The 16,871-nt window shown below is 29.0% G+C and overlaps 8 protein-coding genes and 1 non-coding gene across 9 annotated transcripts; 3 read left to right on the top strand and 6 right to left on the bottom strand.

The window, feature by feature from the left end:
- Positions 1-63: 63 nt before the first annotated feature.
- On the top strand, positions 64-2,283 carry cgd4_430 (ORC5 like AAA+ ATpase; the record flags this gene model as incomplete). Its single annotated transcript, XM_625650.1, has 1 exon — positions 64-2,283. The coding sequence occupies one exon, from the start codon at positions 64-66 to the stop codon at positions 2,281-2,283; it is 2,220 nt and encodes a 739-aa protein (XP_625650.1).
- Positions 2,284-2,395: 112 nt separating this feature from the next.
- On the bottom strand, positions 2,396-3,217 carry cgd4_420 (signal peptide + 4 transmembrane domain protein; the record flags this gene model as incomplete). Its single annotated transcript, XM_625649.1, has 1 exon — positions 2,396-3,217. A coding segment is annotated over one exon (822 nt), but the record flags the coding sequence as incomplete, so codon positions are not given.
- A 502-nt stretch (positions 3,218-3,719) lies between these two features.
- On the top strand, positions 3,720-4,877 carry cgd4_410 (protein with 4xEZ_heat domains; the record flags this gene model as incomplete). Its single annotated transcript, XM_625648.1, has 1 exon — positions 3,720-4,877. The coding sequence occupies one exon, from the start codon at positions 3,720-3,722 to the stop codon at positions 4,875-4,877; it is 1,158 nt and encodes a 385-aa protein (XP_625648.1).
- Positions 4,878-5,076: 199 nt separating this feature from the next.
- cgd4_405 lies at positions 5,077-5,163 on the top strand (the record flags this gene model as incomplete). The annotated part of the gene is made up of 1 exon: positions 5,077-5,163. It is a non-coding gene; the product is annotated as a snoRNA (small nucleolar RNA).
- A 366-nt stretch (positions 5,164-5,529) lies between these two features.
- Positions 5,530-7,029, bottom strand: cgd4_400 (protein with possible 2 TPR domains; the record flags this gene model as incomplete). Its single annotated transcript, XM_625647.1, has 1 exon — positions 5,530-7,029. One exon carries the CDS (start codon positions 7,027-7,029, stop codon positions 5,530-5,532), a length of 1,500 nt encoding a protein of 499 aa, XP_625647.1.
- A 520-nt stretch (positions 7,030-7,549) lies between these two features.
- On the bottom strand, positions 7,550-8,653 carry cgd4_390 (protein with 8 transmembrane domains, possible amino alcohol phosphotransferase; the record flags this gene model as incomplete). The annotated part of the gene is made up of 1 exon (XM_625646.1): positions 7,550-8,653. A coding segment is annotated over one exon (1,104 nt), but the record flags the coding sequence as incomplete, so codon positions are not given.
- Positions 8,654-9,073: 420 nt separating this feature from the next.
- Positions 9,074-10,807, bottom strand: cgd4_380 (protein with signal peptide plus 12 transmembrane domain domain protein, possible tranporter; the record flags this gene model as incomplete). Its single annotated transcript, XM_625645.1, has 1 exon — positions 9,074-10,807. The coding sequence occupies one exon, from the start codon at positions 10,805-10,807 to the stop codon at positions 9,074-9,076; it is 1,734 nt and encodes a 577-aa protein (XP_625645.1).
- Positions 10,808-11,636: 829 nt separating this feature from the next.
- On the bottom strand, positions 11,637-13,307 carry cgd4_370 (protein with a SET domain within carboxy region; the record flags this gene model as incomplete). Its single annotated transcript, XM_625644.1, has 1 exon — positions 11,637-13,307. One exon carries the CDS (start codon positions 13,305-13,307, stop codon positions 11,637-11,639), a length of 1,671 nt encoding a protein of 556 aa, XP_625644.1.
- A 535-nt stretch (positions 13,308-13,842) lies between these two features.
- Positions 13,843-16,524, bottom strand: cgd4_360 (hypothetical protein with 5 transmembrane domains; the record flags this gene model as incomplete). The annotated part of the gene is made up of 1 exon (XM_625643.1): positions 13,843-16,524. The coding sequence occupies one exon, from the start codon at positions 16,522-16,524 to the stop codon at positions 13,843-13,845; it is 2,682 nt and encodes an 893-aa protein (XP_625643.1).
- Between the last annotated feature and the right edge of the window lie 347 nt (positions 16,525-16,871).

Raw genomic sequence — 16,871 nt, 5'->3', positions numbered from 1 at the left:
TTATATAAATAAATATATAAATATATATTTATTTAACAATATTTATATATTGATAACGTAGAAATGGGTGGTGAAAAAAGGAAGCGAACAAGCCAAGTTGAAACTGATTATGAAAATAATGAAAATGAATTTACGGGAAATATTCGTAGAATACATAGTATAGAGTCAAGTAAAGAAGATTTAGGAAATATTGATGCAAGTGAACAATTGATTCAAGATTTACTCAAATATTATCCAGAAGAAATTCAGCCCACAATACATTCATTATGTAGAAAATATGGAAATTCAAGATTTCAAGAAATTTTCCAACTGGCAAATACAATAGGAAGTAATACTAATTCAATTCCATATTTACAAGTTATAGGAATGCCAGGAACAGGAAAATATTCACTTGTAAAGGATATGCTTAAAAAAAATGACTCTATTTTTGGGTATATGAATGGAGCTTACACAAAGTGGTTATGTAATTCAAAAGGAGGATGTATTAATAAAATTTCTATCGAAAACTTATTTGTAAGGCCAGTCGAACAAATTAGAAAGAAATTAATTAAAAAAGGGATTTTTAATAGTAAAAAAAGAAGATCCAGAATTGGTTTGTTTGAGAGCGAATTAGAGAGCTCTTCATCAGCGAACAATATTATTGAATTTATAGACGAATTAAGATTAATTAAAAAAGAATATACTGAGTATTTGCAAAAGCATAACAGTAAGGGGGATAGTGACCTAGATGATGATTTAAATAGTGGAGGAAGTACATATGATGGAGAGATTGAAGAAGTTGATAAGGTGAAATCGAGAAGTATTTTTTTGATTGTAAAAGATGTAACAACTATTTCAAAAAATAGGCCAGACTTACTATTAACACTAATAAAATTACATGAACATTTGAGAGATGTATTAATACTTCCAGCTAAAAAAGAAAAATTTATAATAAATATAAATTTTTCTTTGATATTTATAGATAATTATGGAATTCCAGAAGATTTTTTCTGTTCTCACTCTCCTTTTCCAGTAATATGGTTTTCAAATTATGATGATATACAAAGTTTTGACATTATGGCAAATTTAAGATTAAATACTGATATCAAAAATATAGATCTAAATTATGAAATATTAAAAGTTTATGACAGAAAAAGTTCGCAATCATTTTTAGTAAATACACTACTAAATTCATATATTAAGGGCTCAGTAGATTTCATTCCCAAAACTGATACAAATTCAAATGGGATAAAACTAAATTTATTAAAAGATGATACAAATAAACAAAGCTTTATCCCAATTGATATACTTTACTCAATATGGACAGAATTTATCGCAGAAATTATCACTATTTTACATCCATATTTAAGATCAGATTTTAGAGAAATTATCTTTAAAGTTCAATGTTTATGGCCAGTATTCTTACTTCCACTTGTTTCTGGTGAATTATTCTTCACAATCAATGAAAACTATGAAGATGAAGTGTATTCTATTGTACAAACATTATTAAATAGGTTTAAAAGGCATTATGGTACTTTAACAAAGAATATATATTCTCACTTTTTACCAGAGTTATTTCAAGGAGATTTAATCTCAAGTAATATTAATACTAATGGGATATTAAACTATGAATTCTTGAAAAATGTTTCTCAAATCAATATGCCTTATTTCACTAAATTACTACTTGTTTCTGCATATGTTGCTTCAAAGGTTTCAAAGAAGGATGACAAAACACTTTTTCATAATTTGGTATCTTCAAAACTCAAATCAAAAAGAGGTAGAAGAAAAATTAATAAACAAAGTTCGGAAAAAGTTAAATCTAGAAACAAGGAAGCATTTTCATTAATTCGTTGGATTGCAATAGCTGATTGTATTGCTTTGCACATTACTGGCAAACAAGGGATAGAATTATCAGTACCTATACTTGAGCAGATAAATGATATTGTTAGGCTTGGGCTAGTAATTCCTGTTTCAGGAAAGTGGAGCCAGTTAGTATTAGCAAAAGGAGATGTTGGTGGACCATTATTCAACATTTCACCTCTTCAAGATTTAACTCTTGGCCAAAATATTGGGCTTGAAGTTGCAATGTTTAAACAGGGGAATGCTGGATTTAATTATTGTTCTGGACTCAACGGCTCGTCTAACCCAGCTTCTACAAACAATTTGAAGTTAACATATTTGGAATCCCCCATAAATATGGAAGATCCACGAGCATTATATATAATGCAAGCTCCAAGCGAGATGATTGAAACATTTTCAATAGAAATTGGTGTAGTTCTCAAGGAAATTATTCCAGAAAATTGATTTTTCACTAGGGAACATTTTCTAAAATAACCTAAATATTAAGGAAAATAACTTGGGGGTAAACAAAACAAAGTAAAAAAAAAAATTTATTTTCAGTATATAATAAATTAAATTATGGCCCCATTACAATTCCCCCAATAGCAAATGCAAAAAATAAGATTCCTCCAGAAATTGTAACCATCCTAGGGGAAATAAATTTACTTAGATATTTACCACCGTAACAAGCCAAGCCTGTACAAATTGAGTGTCCAATAATTGATCCAAAAAATACTGAAAATGGATCATTGTAAGCTGATAAGAGTATTGTAGCAATTTGAGATCTGTCTCCCCATTCAGCTAAAGCAGTAAGAGTAAATGCTTGAATAAAGGATTTGTTTTTTATTATACGGAAGAGTCCTCTATGCTTGATACATTCATCCATACAGATCTTACTACTTGATACATTTAAATCTTCTTCATTGTTTCTGGTATTACAAAGCTCAACATCTTTAAATAACATATTTCCAGTATCAAGAGCTTCTAATTTATTATCTATGGTTATTGAACTCATTTTTTTTCTGGATTTATCTAACTCAGCTTTTACCTCCAAAAATTCATTGTTTGCATTTCCACTCTCAATTAAAAACAATCCTTCATAAAGACTCTTTAGTCCAAATATGAAAAATAGTACACAAGATGCATAATGAGTATATTTTGGAGTGAATAGATTTGGTAAAATAAATCCTATCAAGCATGCAAATAAGGTCATTCCAGCTAATGCAAACATACTCCCAGCAAAGATTATCCATGCAGAATTATTCATTGATAAGATTGCTGATATAAAGAAAGTTTTGTCCCCTAGTTCCGATAGGAATATCGAACTTAGTGACATCCAAAATGATTTAATTATATTTGCCATTTTTTTCAAAGAATTTTTACTTTTAGTAAGTGGCAATTAATTTTATTTGGTTATTAATCAATATATAACAAGGCTAAACACTCAAATTCACTTTGAAGTCAACTTTTAATCTTACAAATTCTTTTTTATCAAATTCTCAATTATAAATTAGCCATACAACTCAAAGAAAAACTATCACAGTTTCAAGTTATCACAAATATCATAAGTTTCCTTGCCTAATTATACTAAAAAATCTCTCTTTTTAACCAAGTATCAGTAATTTGATTTACCAGAATTATGGATGACAAAAATCTCCGTTTTACTTAATGAGTGGCTTCATAAAAAAAAAACACAGTGGTGGCGCCAAGAAACGGCGCCACGTGTAATTTTTTATTGGGTATCCATTGACAAAGTTTAATGTCAAAAATGAAAATGTAAAATATCTCGAAGAAAATTTTAATTGACTGTTTTTTTGGAATCAAAATATATACTTTAAAGTGATAATCTACTTAAAGTCTTTTTTTCATCAACCCTTGTCACTATTTACTGACTAGAAGAGATGGTAGTTATAAATGAAATCACTCCCAAGGCAATGCTACCAGGATGCCCTGTAAAGCCTTTAGGCGGAGGGGAATTTTCATCCTTTAATATATACTCAAAGGAAAAAATAAGGGAATTATTATTAAGTCATGATACTGATATTTCAAGTAAAATTAGATGCTTATTTTTTGGAAGGTTTCATGGAGACGAGGAATCGGCAGAGATGTTATCAAAGTCATTGGATTATTCAGAAAGCGTATTATTTCGTCATGAAGTCCTTTATGTTCTTGGACAAATGGGTTTGAAAAGCCCATTAACCCGTCTTTATGAAATTTTGGCTGATGAGACCGAGCATCCTATGGTTAGACACGAAGCTGGAGAGGCTATTGCAGCTATTGGAGACGATGAAAGTTTGGAGATTGTAGAGAAGTACTTAAACGATAATTCTCCAGCTGTGAGAGAGACATGTTATTTAGCTGCTCACTCTCTTAGACTTAAAAGAGAAAAGAGATTGAAGGAAAGTAATAAGCAAGACATAGATACAAATATATCAAATATTAATGCTTTTAATACAAGAGATCCAACTCCACCAAAATCTTCATGTGAAGTTTCTCATATAGAATCATTAGCTTCCGATCTTTTAAATGAAGACCTTCAATTGGAAAAGAGATATGCTGCTTTATTTGCTTTAAGAAACATTTTAACAGGTATCATTGATTCAAATCAAAGAAAAAGCCTTAGTGATCAGTATGATCAGCAAATTGACAATGATAAGGTTCATTTTATCGCAGGAGAAATTGCTAAAGCTATGGAAATTGATAAATCTTCGGCAGTATTTAGGCATGAATGTGCATTTGTTTTGGGTCAAATCCAAGTAATTTCAACTGCTGATACACTTTCTAGAGTTTTATCAAATCAATCAGAGGAATCAATGGTTAGACATGAAGCAGCTTTTGCACTTGGATCTGTTGGTTCTAATGATCCTAGATGCAGTGAGAATTTGGAGAAAATGGATAAATTATGTACAAAGAAAGAATTAGATAGAGTTAGAAAATTATCCATTGAAACACTTTTAAAGTACTCCAATGATCTCGATATTATTGTAGCAGAATCTTGTATTGTTGGATTACAAACTATTATGGATGAGACAGGATCTTTGGATATTTTATTGGAATAAATATAAAGAATTAATTAATATTAATTAACTTTATATATATTTATATATATATATACATAAGTACATTACACTTTGACATCAAGTAAATTATTAGTTATATTTTTAAATTATCAATCCTAAATGTAAACTATTTCTTTTTTTTTTGGAAAGTGAATACAAATTATTATGGAGTTCAAATCTCATAATTCAGAAAGTTAATTACTATGATGATAAACTTCCAATTAACGCTTGGCTTCTGAAATTATTGTAAATCCAGTGTTGATACTTATTTTGCCATTATCTGAGTTCATTAACTTTCTGAATGGAATTATATATTTAATGAATTAATCATTTGAAGAGAAAAATTGTATTGTCCAATTTACAAAATTCTTAGTTTAAGGAAAGTAATAACTTGGAATGATGGCATTGGACATATAATAAAGGAATTGTTGTAATTAATGATTCACCTACTGACTTCCATATAATATGAGAGAGACTTTAGTGTCTTTATGACATATTATCCATTTAAGTAGGATATTATTTCTAAATTTGAATAATAAATTCATGGATAAAATTTTAAAAAAGTATTATATGGTATCAAAAGGTATCGGATATATTTTTTTCCAAAAAAAAAATGTAGAATTTCCTCATTTGATATATCTGATTCTTTTGATTACTCAGCAATGGTGTCTCCCATGATATATTTATAAATCTCTTTAGATAATGTCTTTACTTGATCATCTTTAGTTCTCCAATACGATACACTTTCCTCTATAATACGTTTTGCTTTGTCATAACTCATAGATTGTAGATCTAGACCGTATTTTTCGTAGATTGGAGTGTTGATTCCTGGGAGAACATTTCTAATCCTTCTTAAGAATCTCTTTTCATCGTAATCTGAAAGCTTTCTAAGTTCAAATAGTTGTTTTTCGAACTCTTCAGATGAGTATTTAAAAAGCATCTCATCAAGAATGTCTTTTGTAGTATCTAAATCAAAATGGGGTTGAATTTCATTTCTAGTAGAATGAGTTTGATTTTCTTGATAATCAGAGCTAAAATGATGAATAGCAGGAGAATAATGATCTTGAATTTGAACCTTTTTTTTATCTTCTTCTTGTCTATTATTTTGCATTAAACCATCCAAATTATTAATAATGGTTTTATTAACATAATTGTTAGATTTGGATTTTTTCATCATTTCTACAAGCTTCTTTCTAGATTGTAATTTAGCATCTCTAGAAAAGTAATCAAATTCACAAATATATCTAAAGTCTTTTTTTGCTTCTTCAAATCGTCCCAACATCATGTAGCATTCTCCTCTTCTAAAGATAGATTTTTCATCACATTCATCAATTTTTAAGACTTTATTACATGATTGTATAGAATCATTATATTTTCCAAGTTTAAGTGCTAATAATGCCTGATTCTTTAAAAATTTCTTATACATTTCAATTCTAAGTGTTTCAGATTCTTGATCAGATCCTCTAACCCAACATAATAATTCTACTCCTTGAGTATATCTAGTATAAGATAATTCAAAATCTTGTTTTTCAAATTGATCTTTACCTTCTTTAAGAATCATTTCTCCAAATTCTAAGTGAGATTTAAATTCAGCAGGAGATAATTTACGGCCAGTATTATTATCTTGAGTAGGTATCCATTCATCCCTATGTAATACTTCACCTCCTCTTAATCTTTTTCCTAATTCTTCTTCAGGAATACTATCCCAGTCAATTTCTCTTGATAATTTAACTCCATCAATAGATGCTTTTTTTACATCTTTCCAATCTTCTTCTATTTTATTAATATATTCAGAATTCTCGCAATACATTTTTTCAATATTGTTAAGCTCCTTTAGAATTAATTCATTAATTTGTTTTTTTTCTGTTAATATATTTTCTTCTTGTTCTTGAGTAGAAATCTTTGTGTTGACCAAAATACTCCATAACTTCCTTTGAGTTGTAATCATTGACCCAACCTTTTCATATATTTTTTTCACTCGATCATCGCAAATCTCAGATATTATTCGGTCAATTTCTTTCTTCCTAGCTTCATACTCTTTTCTTAGTAGTATAGCTTGCTCGGTTAATATAGTTTCATTTTCTGCTATTACAGCAAGTTTAGTATCAATTCCTTGAATAACTTCAGTGTAAAATTCTGTACTTTCAATCATTTTATTATTCAGTTCTTTTCAGGTTATAGATTTTGCACTTAATTAACATTAAATTAAGTTTTTAATTCGATTACTATTTCTATGTATTTCTAGTAATTTTAATTTAAAGAGAATAAAAGTTGTTTGATTCTTTGCAATATTATTTGTTATTTTTGTAATAAAAAATTAATTAAAGAATCCCCCACGAATATTTCAAAATATTATTTATCCATTGTCAAATTACAAGTAAAATGCAATTTATTTCATACCTTTTTTGCTTTTAAGTTGCTATTTTCACCTCACAAAATGTTAAATGCACTAGGCGCCAAATATCGGTACCGGAGTGTAATGCAGGGGGGAAATAATGCAATAGAGTAAGAAGATAGAAGCAGAGTAGGAAAATGATAAAAATTAAAGTATGTAATTGAGTTTGTTCACTATTTTTGTTACTAAGCTCTTCCTCACTTATTTTCTCTCTCTCTCTCTCTCCTTTTTCTCTTTTCAATATATGTATATAGTCAAGCAGTGTTAATATAAGAAATTATTTTTTCTTGTCCTCAGCATCTTCGCATGGGCTATCAAGATAATTAGCAAATTCATAGACAAGTAAAGCCCATATTAAGAATTGAATAAAAATAGTCAAATTTTGGTTAATTTCAAATACAGAAACTAAAAGTTTAGTTGTTATATTTGGAATTAAGGAAGCACCAATAAGCGTGATGAAAGAGCGAGTTGGCTTCTTAATGAGTAATTTTGAAATCTTAAGGAAAATAAAAGTAATACAAAGAATTGAAAATGGGAGAATCGTATTATACATGCTTAATTTTGCCAATTCCTTGGAAGTTACATGTATAGTTAGAGGAATGAATAATAAATGAGCATTTGTTAAGGACTTTGATAAGCAGTAATGTAAGCAGCTTAAAAGTGTGAATATTGAATAAATAAAACAACAATAATTAAAAGGAATCCCCCAACTCTTTATTATATAACCACCATAAAGAGGTATATCTAAATTCCAAAGCCCAGGGAAAAGGTATTCGAATAAGATAAAAAGTGGTACAAAAACTAGATTAAGCTCATCCACTGTGAAATATGGAGTTTTTGAAACGGAATTGCCAATTATTAATTTTCCATATTTGAAGTGAAACCAACATGCAAAATAAAAGGGTAACTGATATGACAATACTACAAGTAAATCTAATTCAAGATATCTGTTATGCATATATTGGAATGCAAGGCCTACAAATGAAGTAACTACTGAGTCTATTGCATGATCAATGAACTCCCCACTATTGGATGAAACTCCTAATCTTCTTGCTTGTTTTCCATCTAAATTATCAATAATGCCATATAAAAACCATAATGCTGCAGAAACAAAATATAGCTTTTTTGAATTCTCCCCTATAGAAATTAACATAATAAACGAAGTTGAAATAGAAATTAACCCAATAATTGTCAGTAAGTTTGGTGAAAGGTATTTTGGAAGAAATCCCACAATTTTATCGCATACAGGAGAGATCACATTATTGTATAAAGGTGATGTCATTGGTTGAACATATTTATACTCTTCATGTTTTCCAGAAACATTCTTTGACTCAACCCCTGTTTCCTTCATTTTTATAGGCACACTAATTACTTTATTCTCTTATTAATTTAATTCATTTTTTTTTTTCAAATTTGGCGCCACACACGTATATTTGTAATGGGATAAAAAGGAGTTAAATATTGATTCAAAGAAGCCGAGTGGTCAGTAATTATAAAAAAAAATGAGGTTATAGAAAAACAGAATAGAATAGAAAGACTATTGAATTAGACCAAACCTCCCACTAATTCAAATTCAAATAATACTATTTCAAAATTGGTAAATGATTCATTAATATCAAATGCATTATAAACAATCAATGAATAATTTAAATAATGAAATTAAGATAAATCAAGGCAAAATACTAATACAAGTAATTTCAATCAAAATTAGACATCAAATCTTCTTGAAAAAATCAACTTCCAAACCTTTTCAAGTCTCCATTGTAAATAAAAAATATTAATTTATGTAATTATTAATGTTTTATTTAAGAAATAGTTTCTTATGTAAAGTATGATCTGAAAATTTAGTATGATTATAAAATCTGGTAGATAGTAAGAAAAATGAAAAAGTGAATGCTCCAATAATCAAACATATATATTGAATATCTAACGATCCGATTAATAACCAAGTCAAAAAAGAATTAAAGAATACTCCCAAAGACCTTCCAATATATATTAATCCATATATTAAGGCATAATACTCAACTCCAAAGTGAATGGCTACAATTGGAGGAAATAAGACGAATCCCGCTCCCATATTGAAGAATATGAATCCAATACAAATCAAATAAAATATTTGCGAATTTAACATTAATGAAAGTTGGAATATTAAAACTGAAAAAAGACAAGATAGAGAAATTGATATAAAACAAATTCTCCCTCCAAATTTATCTATCCAAGATCCAAAGAAACATCGTCCAAAAACATTGTTTCCTGATGTAATAAATGTACCTATTGTTGCAAGCATTTCATCAGAAATATTTATGTAAATTATTCCAATATTCTTCCACCATGAGGCAATAAAGTGGACATATTGTGAAAATAAGAAAAGCAGCCAAAATATTAACCAAAACTGTTTTTCTTTTAAAAGTCGAGATATCATATCTAATTCTGCATTTCTATTTGAAGTAAGATTATCACTTTTAAACTTTAAGTCTACATTACCTTCATATTTTGTTTTTTCTATATTCTCATTCACTTTTTCCTTATATTCATTTTTATCACTTTTTTTATTTTCTTCATTATTTTCTTCATTATTTCCTTCATCTTTATCCAACTCTAGCTCTAGTTCTAATTTAATGTTATCAATATTAAAATCAAAAGATCCAAGTTTTTCTATTGGAGTAATAGCAGTCGAAACTGATTCAGAGTTAGCATTATTACAAGTCAAGTTATCATATTTCATCCCCTGTTCAAAATTTAAATAAAATTCAACCAAAGATTTGGATTCTGTATTTGGAATTAAAACCAAAGCATCTTTTTCAGATTCTGAGATTGAGTCATCAAGCCTTGAAGTTTTATTATTTAAGTTCAAAGGCAATATATGAGTATCTGTTTCTTCTTTTGGTTCATGCAATGTCATTATAGAAAATACACATAATAATGTAATAAATAACCCCATGGCTATGAACATTTTAGGAACCCTCATTAAAATTTCTTCATCAGAGAAATATAATTCATTTCCTACTTTTAATTCTGGCATTTTGTTATTAGGATTCACAATCCATGTTTGTAATGGTGAAAATAGTATTGGGCTCAAAGCCAATCCAGAAATTACTACACTTGAAGCAAGTCCAATATTATTTGGAAAATGTTTATAGGCACAATATTGGGGAATATTAAAGGCAATACCATCGGCAATTCCAAGTATACAACCAAAAATTATAAGAAACCAATAATATGATGAAACAAACCAATAAGATACAAATGTTGAGGCTGAAAATAAGGTAGATGCCAAGTATAAAGACTTTCGTACACCAATCCTTTTATTAATATAACCTCCAATGGGGAGAATCAAGCCGAGAAAAAAAACATTTAAAGTATATACCCAAGAAACATCTGCTAAAGTTACTGGCTTTAATTCTTGTTTTGCTACCCATCTCATATAAGATGCAACATAAATGGATGAATTACTCATAGAGTATACCATTCCAAGTGCAATATTTAAAGATAAGCCACCCAAAAGGGATGCTATTTTGATAATTGAATTGACCATTTTACTCGATCAAGTGACTGCTAATTCTTTGTTTTTTTAAAATTAAAACAATTTTCTGCTCAGTTGAATCATCATATTTATTAGCTATTTATCTTTTTCTAATTTTTTCTTCCTAAACAAATAAGTTCCGCATATATATAAATTCGCCCAAATAGTAATAAAATATTTAAAAACTTGAAATAAATATTAACAATTAATATATTAAATATTCAAATGATCACTTTTATGTTCTGAATCTGAAGAATTTGCAGTTATTTCCATTGATTTATAGTAAGAATAAACAGAGACTTTTAGATATGGATGATTCCTTTCTTGACTTTAATTCCTATGTGTCTTTGGCGCAATAAAGCTCTGGAGTCTAAAAGTAGCAATAATTTTCTAAATACTATTAAGCAAGGGAAGATGGGATTCAAAGGTTACCAAATCTAATTTTCAAGATATGATTTTACTAAGTTTAAAAAAAATTCCTGGTATTTCCAATTTCCAAATTCGGTTCTTAAAGAACCAAAAAATATATATTTATAATTTAAAACCTTTTGGGAAATTTCCCGCCATTAAATTAATTATTTTTTGAAATTTAGCAAATATTGTGAGAAACAAATACCTGATTAATTTAAATTTAATTTTTCCTAGTATATTAGAGAAGAGGGATTTTACAGGTATAAAATTTCTCTTTTTCTATTGTAGATGATTTAAAAATGAGATGTTTTTCTTCTGAATTTAATGGCAAGTTGTCAAAAGTTAAATGATGAATGTTTATTTGAGATGTTTTTTTTCCTATCTCTGTCTAAGACTTGTTAAAGATCCTCTTTACAGAAAGAATGTGACATTATGAATTTACAAGCCAGGGATTGTGTAGAGTAGAGATGGGATTGTTATCGCCATAATCGAAAAGCAGCTCTTCGCCGCATATAATATCCCTTTTTGAGACGAAAAACAATCTTGGAGTATTTTCTATCATTAGTACTTTTGTGATAATGTTAGGATTTTTTCTAGAATGATTAATTAGTCTCCCTGGTCCAAATTCTAAACATTCTTCGGTAGCATCAATACAATAATTCTTATCGTTAGCTTTGAAGTAATACATATAACACCCCCTATTACTAAGAGCATACTTCTCTTCCAGCTCTTTGGCCTCGTTAAGCTGAGTTATTAGATTTCCTTTATATTCAAGAACAAAGTCATCTTTTCTAATAAGAGATCCGGCGATTACACATCTTCCTTTAAATGCATCTTTTTTAATCAAAGTGCATGAGTGAATTTCATTTAAGATACAATATTTGTAGATAATCTTCTTCCATTTTTCTGAATAATTATATATTGGGAGGTGAATAACTTTGTAGTTCATATCTATTGTTGCTTCAATGATTGATATTTCGCTATTAGCACCAAAAGAGACTCTTTTGCTAGATCTTCTAGTTATTTGGTTTTCAATATTAGACTGCTCAATTTCATTGTTTGGTGTAAAATTGATTTCAAGTTCAGAATTATTTGAAAATTCTTTGTTTTTGTGTTTAAGATCTAAAAATTTGGAGTCTGTAAAATATTCGATTCCATTTCTCTCAAAGTATGGAATTTTACTATACAAGTCCTGAATAAGTTTTTGACTCAGTTCATAGAAGATGTCTTTATTTTCTTTAAGTTTTTGGTGATTTTTGTTTGATTTCTTAGTTAAAGACGATCTTAAATTTTGATTTAAATTAAATTTAGTCTCAAAAGTGTTTCTTCTCCTTTTTAATAGAGCTGGAGGTATTGAAGAGAAGATCTCAATAATCCCAAGATCTATTTCTCCATGAAATATACGAACAATATTCCAGAAAATAGTCGGACAGTATTGAGAAATTTTAACGTCTGAAAAGTAGGAAACAAATAATTTTTCAGATTTTGATAGATTGAGTAAACAATTCAGAGATTTCTTTAATGTAATGAAATGAAATACCTGAAAATATTCAACTTCCCATTTTCCAGAATACTCTGAAGGATATAAAGCTGTGCAAATGGATTCCTCTTGTAAAACCTCGTCAGTTAAAGCAGCAAGGGACTCATCTGAGTGTTTAGGAAGGTCTTTAGTGTTTAAATTCAATAATTCTTTACTTAAATTTATTTTAGAATTTTCATTTTTAATATTTTCAAAGTTATGAGTTCTTGTTACTAGGCTTACTTTAAAGTCGAATGAGTCAATATCAACTTCTCCCTTTTTCATAATGATTGATTTACTAAGTGTTGAATCCAATCTTCTTTGCCCATAATGACTCGCATTTCTTATATATAATGCTCTTCCTTGCATAAGATTTTCTACCTCACTTCTAATTACTATTGGGATTCCAAGTTCCTCATCCCATCCTTCCTCATGAAAGTCATCCTGCTCATATTTCCAGTACTTATTCCTTGAATTTAAAATCTTAACTTGAGACTTATCCTCGTTGTCCAAGGATGTTGTACATTTCATCTTGAAAATTTTTTTCTTTTCAATGATTTCTTGTAATCTATTTTCCTTCATAATTGCCTCATCTGATCCCTTAGTTACTTTTTACGTTTCACACAGATTCCATTAATGATATACTAGACTATCATCTGAATTAGCTTTTATCTAGTTTCAATTCTCTAAATTCTCTTCTAATTTATTAGTGTTTTCTGCTCCACCAACCCCCCACTTTCCCCCTCAAATGGCTATTTATTATTTATTTTTAATTCTTCTTTATATTATAGTGACTCTTGTTATTAGCTGAAAATCAATTTTGTTATATATTTAAAATAAACTTAATAATTAAAAGATTTGCAATAATTTCTCCTTATAACCATTCCAAGTTAATTTCCTATTAATAAAAATATTGCATGCAGAACACGTATGGCGCCAAGCCCAATTAGTTAAATTGGCAAATAAACAATTAGGCAGAAGGCAAAGAAAAATAAAATTGATTTTTATATAGATATTGATTTTGAACGATATTAGTATATTAAAAACAAGTTAATAGCAGTAAGGTCAATATTAGATATGTTTAAGAACAAAATAACTTTTTTGTTCAATCTGTTCATTAGATATTTTGCATCAAGGAGTTGTAAAGCTCAGAAATGCTCTTAATGAACACTTTTGAAAGATACTTGTTCTGGTCTCCAGAAATGATCATTTGAATTGCGTCATTTCCCGGAATTTTAATAGAATTCATGGTTTCTGTGTTTGGATATTCCTCTAGTTCATCAAGTATTTCATCTTCAGTTGGAAGAGAAAGAAAAAGCTCGTAGTAGTTACATGCTTCCTTAGTATTATCGAGCAAATGATAGGAAATTCCAAGAATCATATAAATGTATTGAAGGAATGTAGGGTCAAAGAGGGCACGATGAAAATACTTCTTTGAGGTAAATAATACAGATAAGCTATCGATTGCATTCTGATAATGTCCTCCCATTAAATATGAAAGAGCGAGATTAACGGAAATAATAAATGGTAGAGGATTAAATGAAAAGAGAGATGAGTTGAAGTTTGGGTTTCCCGGGTTTTTAAATAAAGTTTTATTAAATATGGATGTGGAAAATGAATTATTTATGGGAATATTTTCTGTCCCATCTTGATTTTGGCTTGACAAGCAATTGAATGCTTTCTGGAAGTAACCAATAGCAATGTCATACTTCTTTTCATAATAGGCACAAATTCCCAAAGAATTGTGAATAGAAGGAGTGTCTTTATTAATTTGAAGCCCTTTAGACGCCCATCCAATACATTGATTTAGCAAATCTGTGATTCGGAGATCTTTCTCAATCTGAACTCTTTGAAGCAATAGAGAAGTAGCTGATGTTATTGATAAATTGGTTGATGGAAATAGTCTGATAATTCTTCTGAAAATTACTACAGCATCATCCCATTGTCCAAGAATAGAGTAAATATTCCCCCATAAGTAGTAGGAAGGCAACATAATGTAATTGAAATTTATACTTCTTTTTAGAAAATACATTGATGTTCTTAATAAGCTTCTAACTGTTTGTATTGAGTTTTCTGAACGGGAGTGAACTCTACCAATTGCAGATACAAACAAGAAACAAGCTTTTACAAAGAAGAAACTACTAACTAAAATATTATTAGGGAAAAGTTTCTTATACCAAGAGCTTGCAGATGTTGTTGCATTATTATCATTTCCATAGTTCAAATCATTTCCAAGATTATTGCCGTTAAAGTTTATCCCACAACAAATATCATCCGAGTTCTTTCCAAAAAGTTTTGAATTGAAAAGTTTAGTGGAGAATGTTAAACTCCCATCTTTTGAAGTTTTTTTAATAGTTTCCAAATTTCCTCCGTAATGGTCCAATATTACAATAAAGCATTCCAGTAAAGTAATATAGTCATTTAAATCATTAGGAGTTGATGCCTGACAAATACTAATCTCTGTGTATAATTTACAAACAATACATAAACTAAACATATTAATAAATTCACAAAATGCTGCTGTTGAATATTTGAAAGATTTATAGCTATCATTAAAAACTGCTGGGAGCGGATCTCCAAAATTATAATAGTATTTCTCATTGCTTTCTTCTTCCTTTCTGAAAAGCTGTACCCAGATATTACAGCCAAGAATATAACCACAAACCAAATTACTTTGGCAAATAAATCTATACATATAAATAGCAGCTAATCTAAGTCCAACTTCACCTTTTGCTCCTCTTGCAATATTATCTAGAATCATCAAGTCATCTTGAATCATTTTGTTCTCTGATGTCTCAATATAATTATTTCTAAATGCAATCTTATCAGGGTTATCCACTGAAATTCTAGATGCTACATTTATTGGTGATGTTGGAAGGAGCCGTTTTTCCTTTCTTCTATTTGGTGAAATTGATGGAGATGCTGATCTAAATATAGAAGCTCCATTTTCTGAGCTATTCTTTTCTACATTTTGGAAAGGATGAAGGTAATTCCTTATCCAAGCTTTATCAACTTCTCCTATCGGAGACCCTATTATATTTGTTAATAAAGTCTGTTTGGTCGAGTCAGAACAATATGGAAGCTCTAGTAAATAATCTAAGGCTTCCACTGCATGGTGAGATTCATATAAAGCTGTTTCATATAGCATAGTTGCATATTCAATATTTCCAATTGAGGAGAATGAATCTGCTGCCATAGTATGTATCGAGGAAGAAACAAATGTATCAAAATTAGAAAGATCAATACTCGATTCTATTAGAGATAGACATTCTTCATATCTATGTACCGAGTATAAGTATTGTGCTTCCAAAAAGAGCTTCTTAGAAAGTAAAGAGTTAGCTTCATTTTCCGTAATAACATCTTCTTCTATATTATCCATTAATTTAATTTGGTTGAAACCTTCAGAAAGTTCAGTAGAATATTGTTTTGTCTTGTTTTCAGAAAAACCTGAAATATTCTCATCATTTGTACTTTGTTCAACTCTCTCCAAATCATCTGGATTAATTCTTTTCAATACAGATTCCACACAAACTTCTTTTCCATCTAACATATATAGAGCTGCCATTTCTAATAAATACTCAACAGACTTTGCTCCTCTTACTTGGGGAATTTCTGTATTCTCACCATTAAGATCAATCATATCAGCTATTGAACCATTTTCAACATGAATGTCGTTTCCTGTGTCTTCAGATTCTTGAGCTGATGCTAAATCACACCAAAATATTGCCTGCTTATAATTACCAGCTTCCTTGCAAATTTCTATGTAGTCTTGCACACTCAATTCATCCATGCTTGACATATTCTCCCATTCATTCAACAAGATTGCTTCTTTGAAAAAAATGGCTCATTTATTAACTGAATTTTTTTATTTTGTATTTCCTTTCTTTTTTTTAATTTTTTTTTTCCACTAAGTTAGGTAACCTCACTCTAGAAAAACATTCCAAATTTTTATGAGACTCACATAGTTCCCGCCTTTTAATCTGGGCTGGTAACTTAATATTAAGAAAAGAAAAAATATATAAATAAATATGAATAGAAGAAATATTTAATTATTGATTTAGGTTTGAGAATCGGATAACATTTAATGAAAAAAGATAATTAATTAATATGACTTATTGAAAAGCAATAATGCATTTGAAAAACTAA

Source organism: Cryptosporidium parvum, chromosome 4 (genome assembly GCF_000165345.1).
Source record: "Cryptosporidium parvum Iowa II chromosome 4, whole genome shotgun sequence".
NCBI lineage: Eukaryota > Apicomplexa > Conoidasida > Eucoccidiorida > Cryptosporidiidae > Cryptosporidium > Cryptosporidium parvum.
This window is presented reverse-complemented; position numbering and strand designations above follow the sequence as displayed.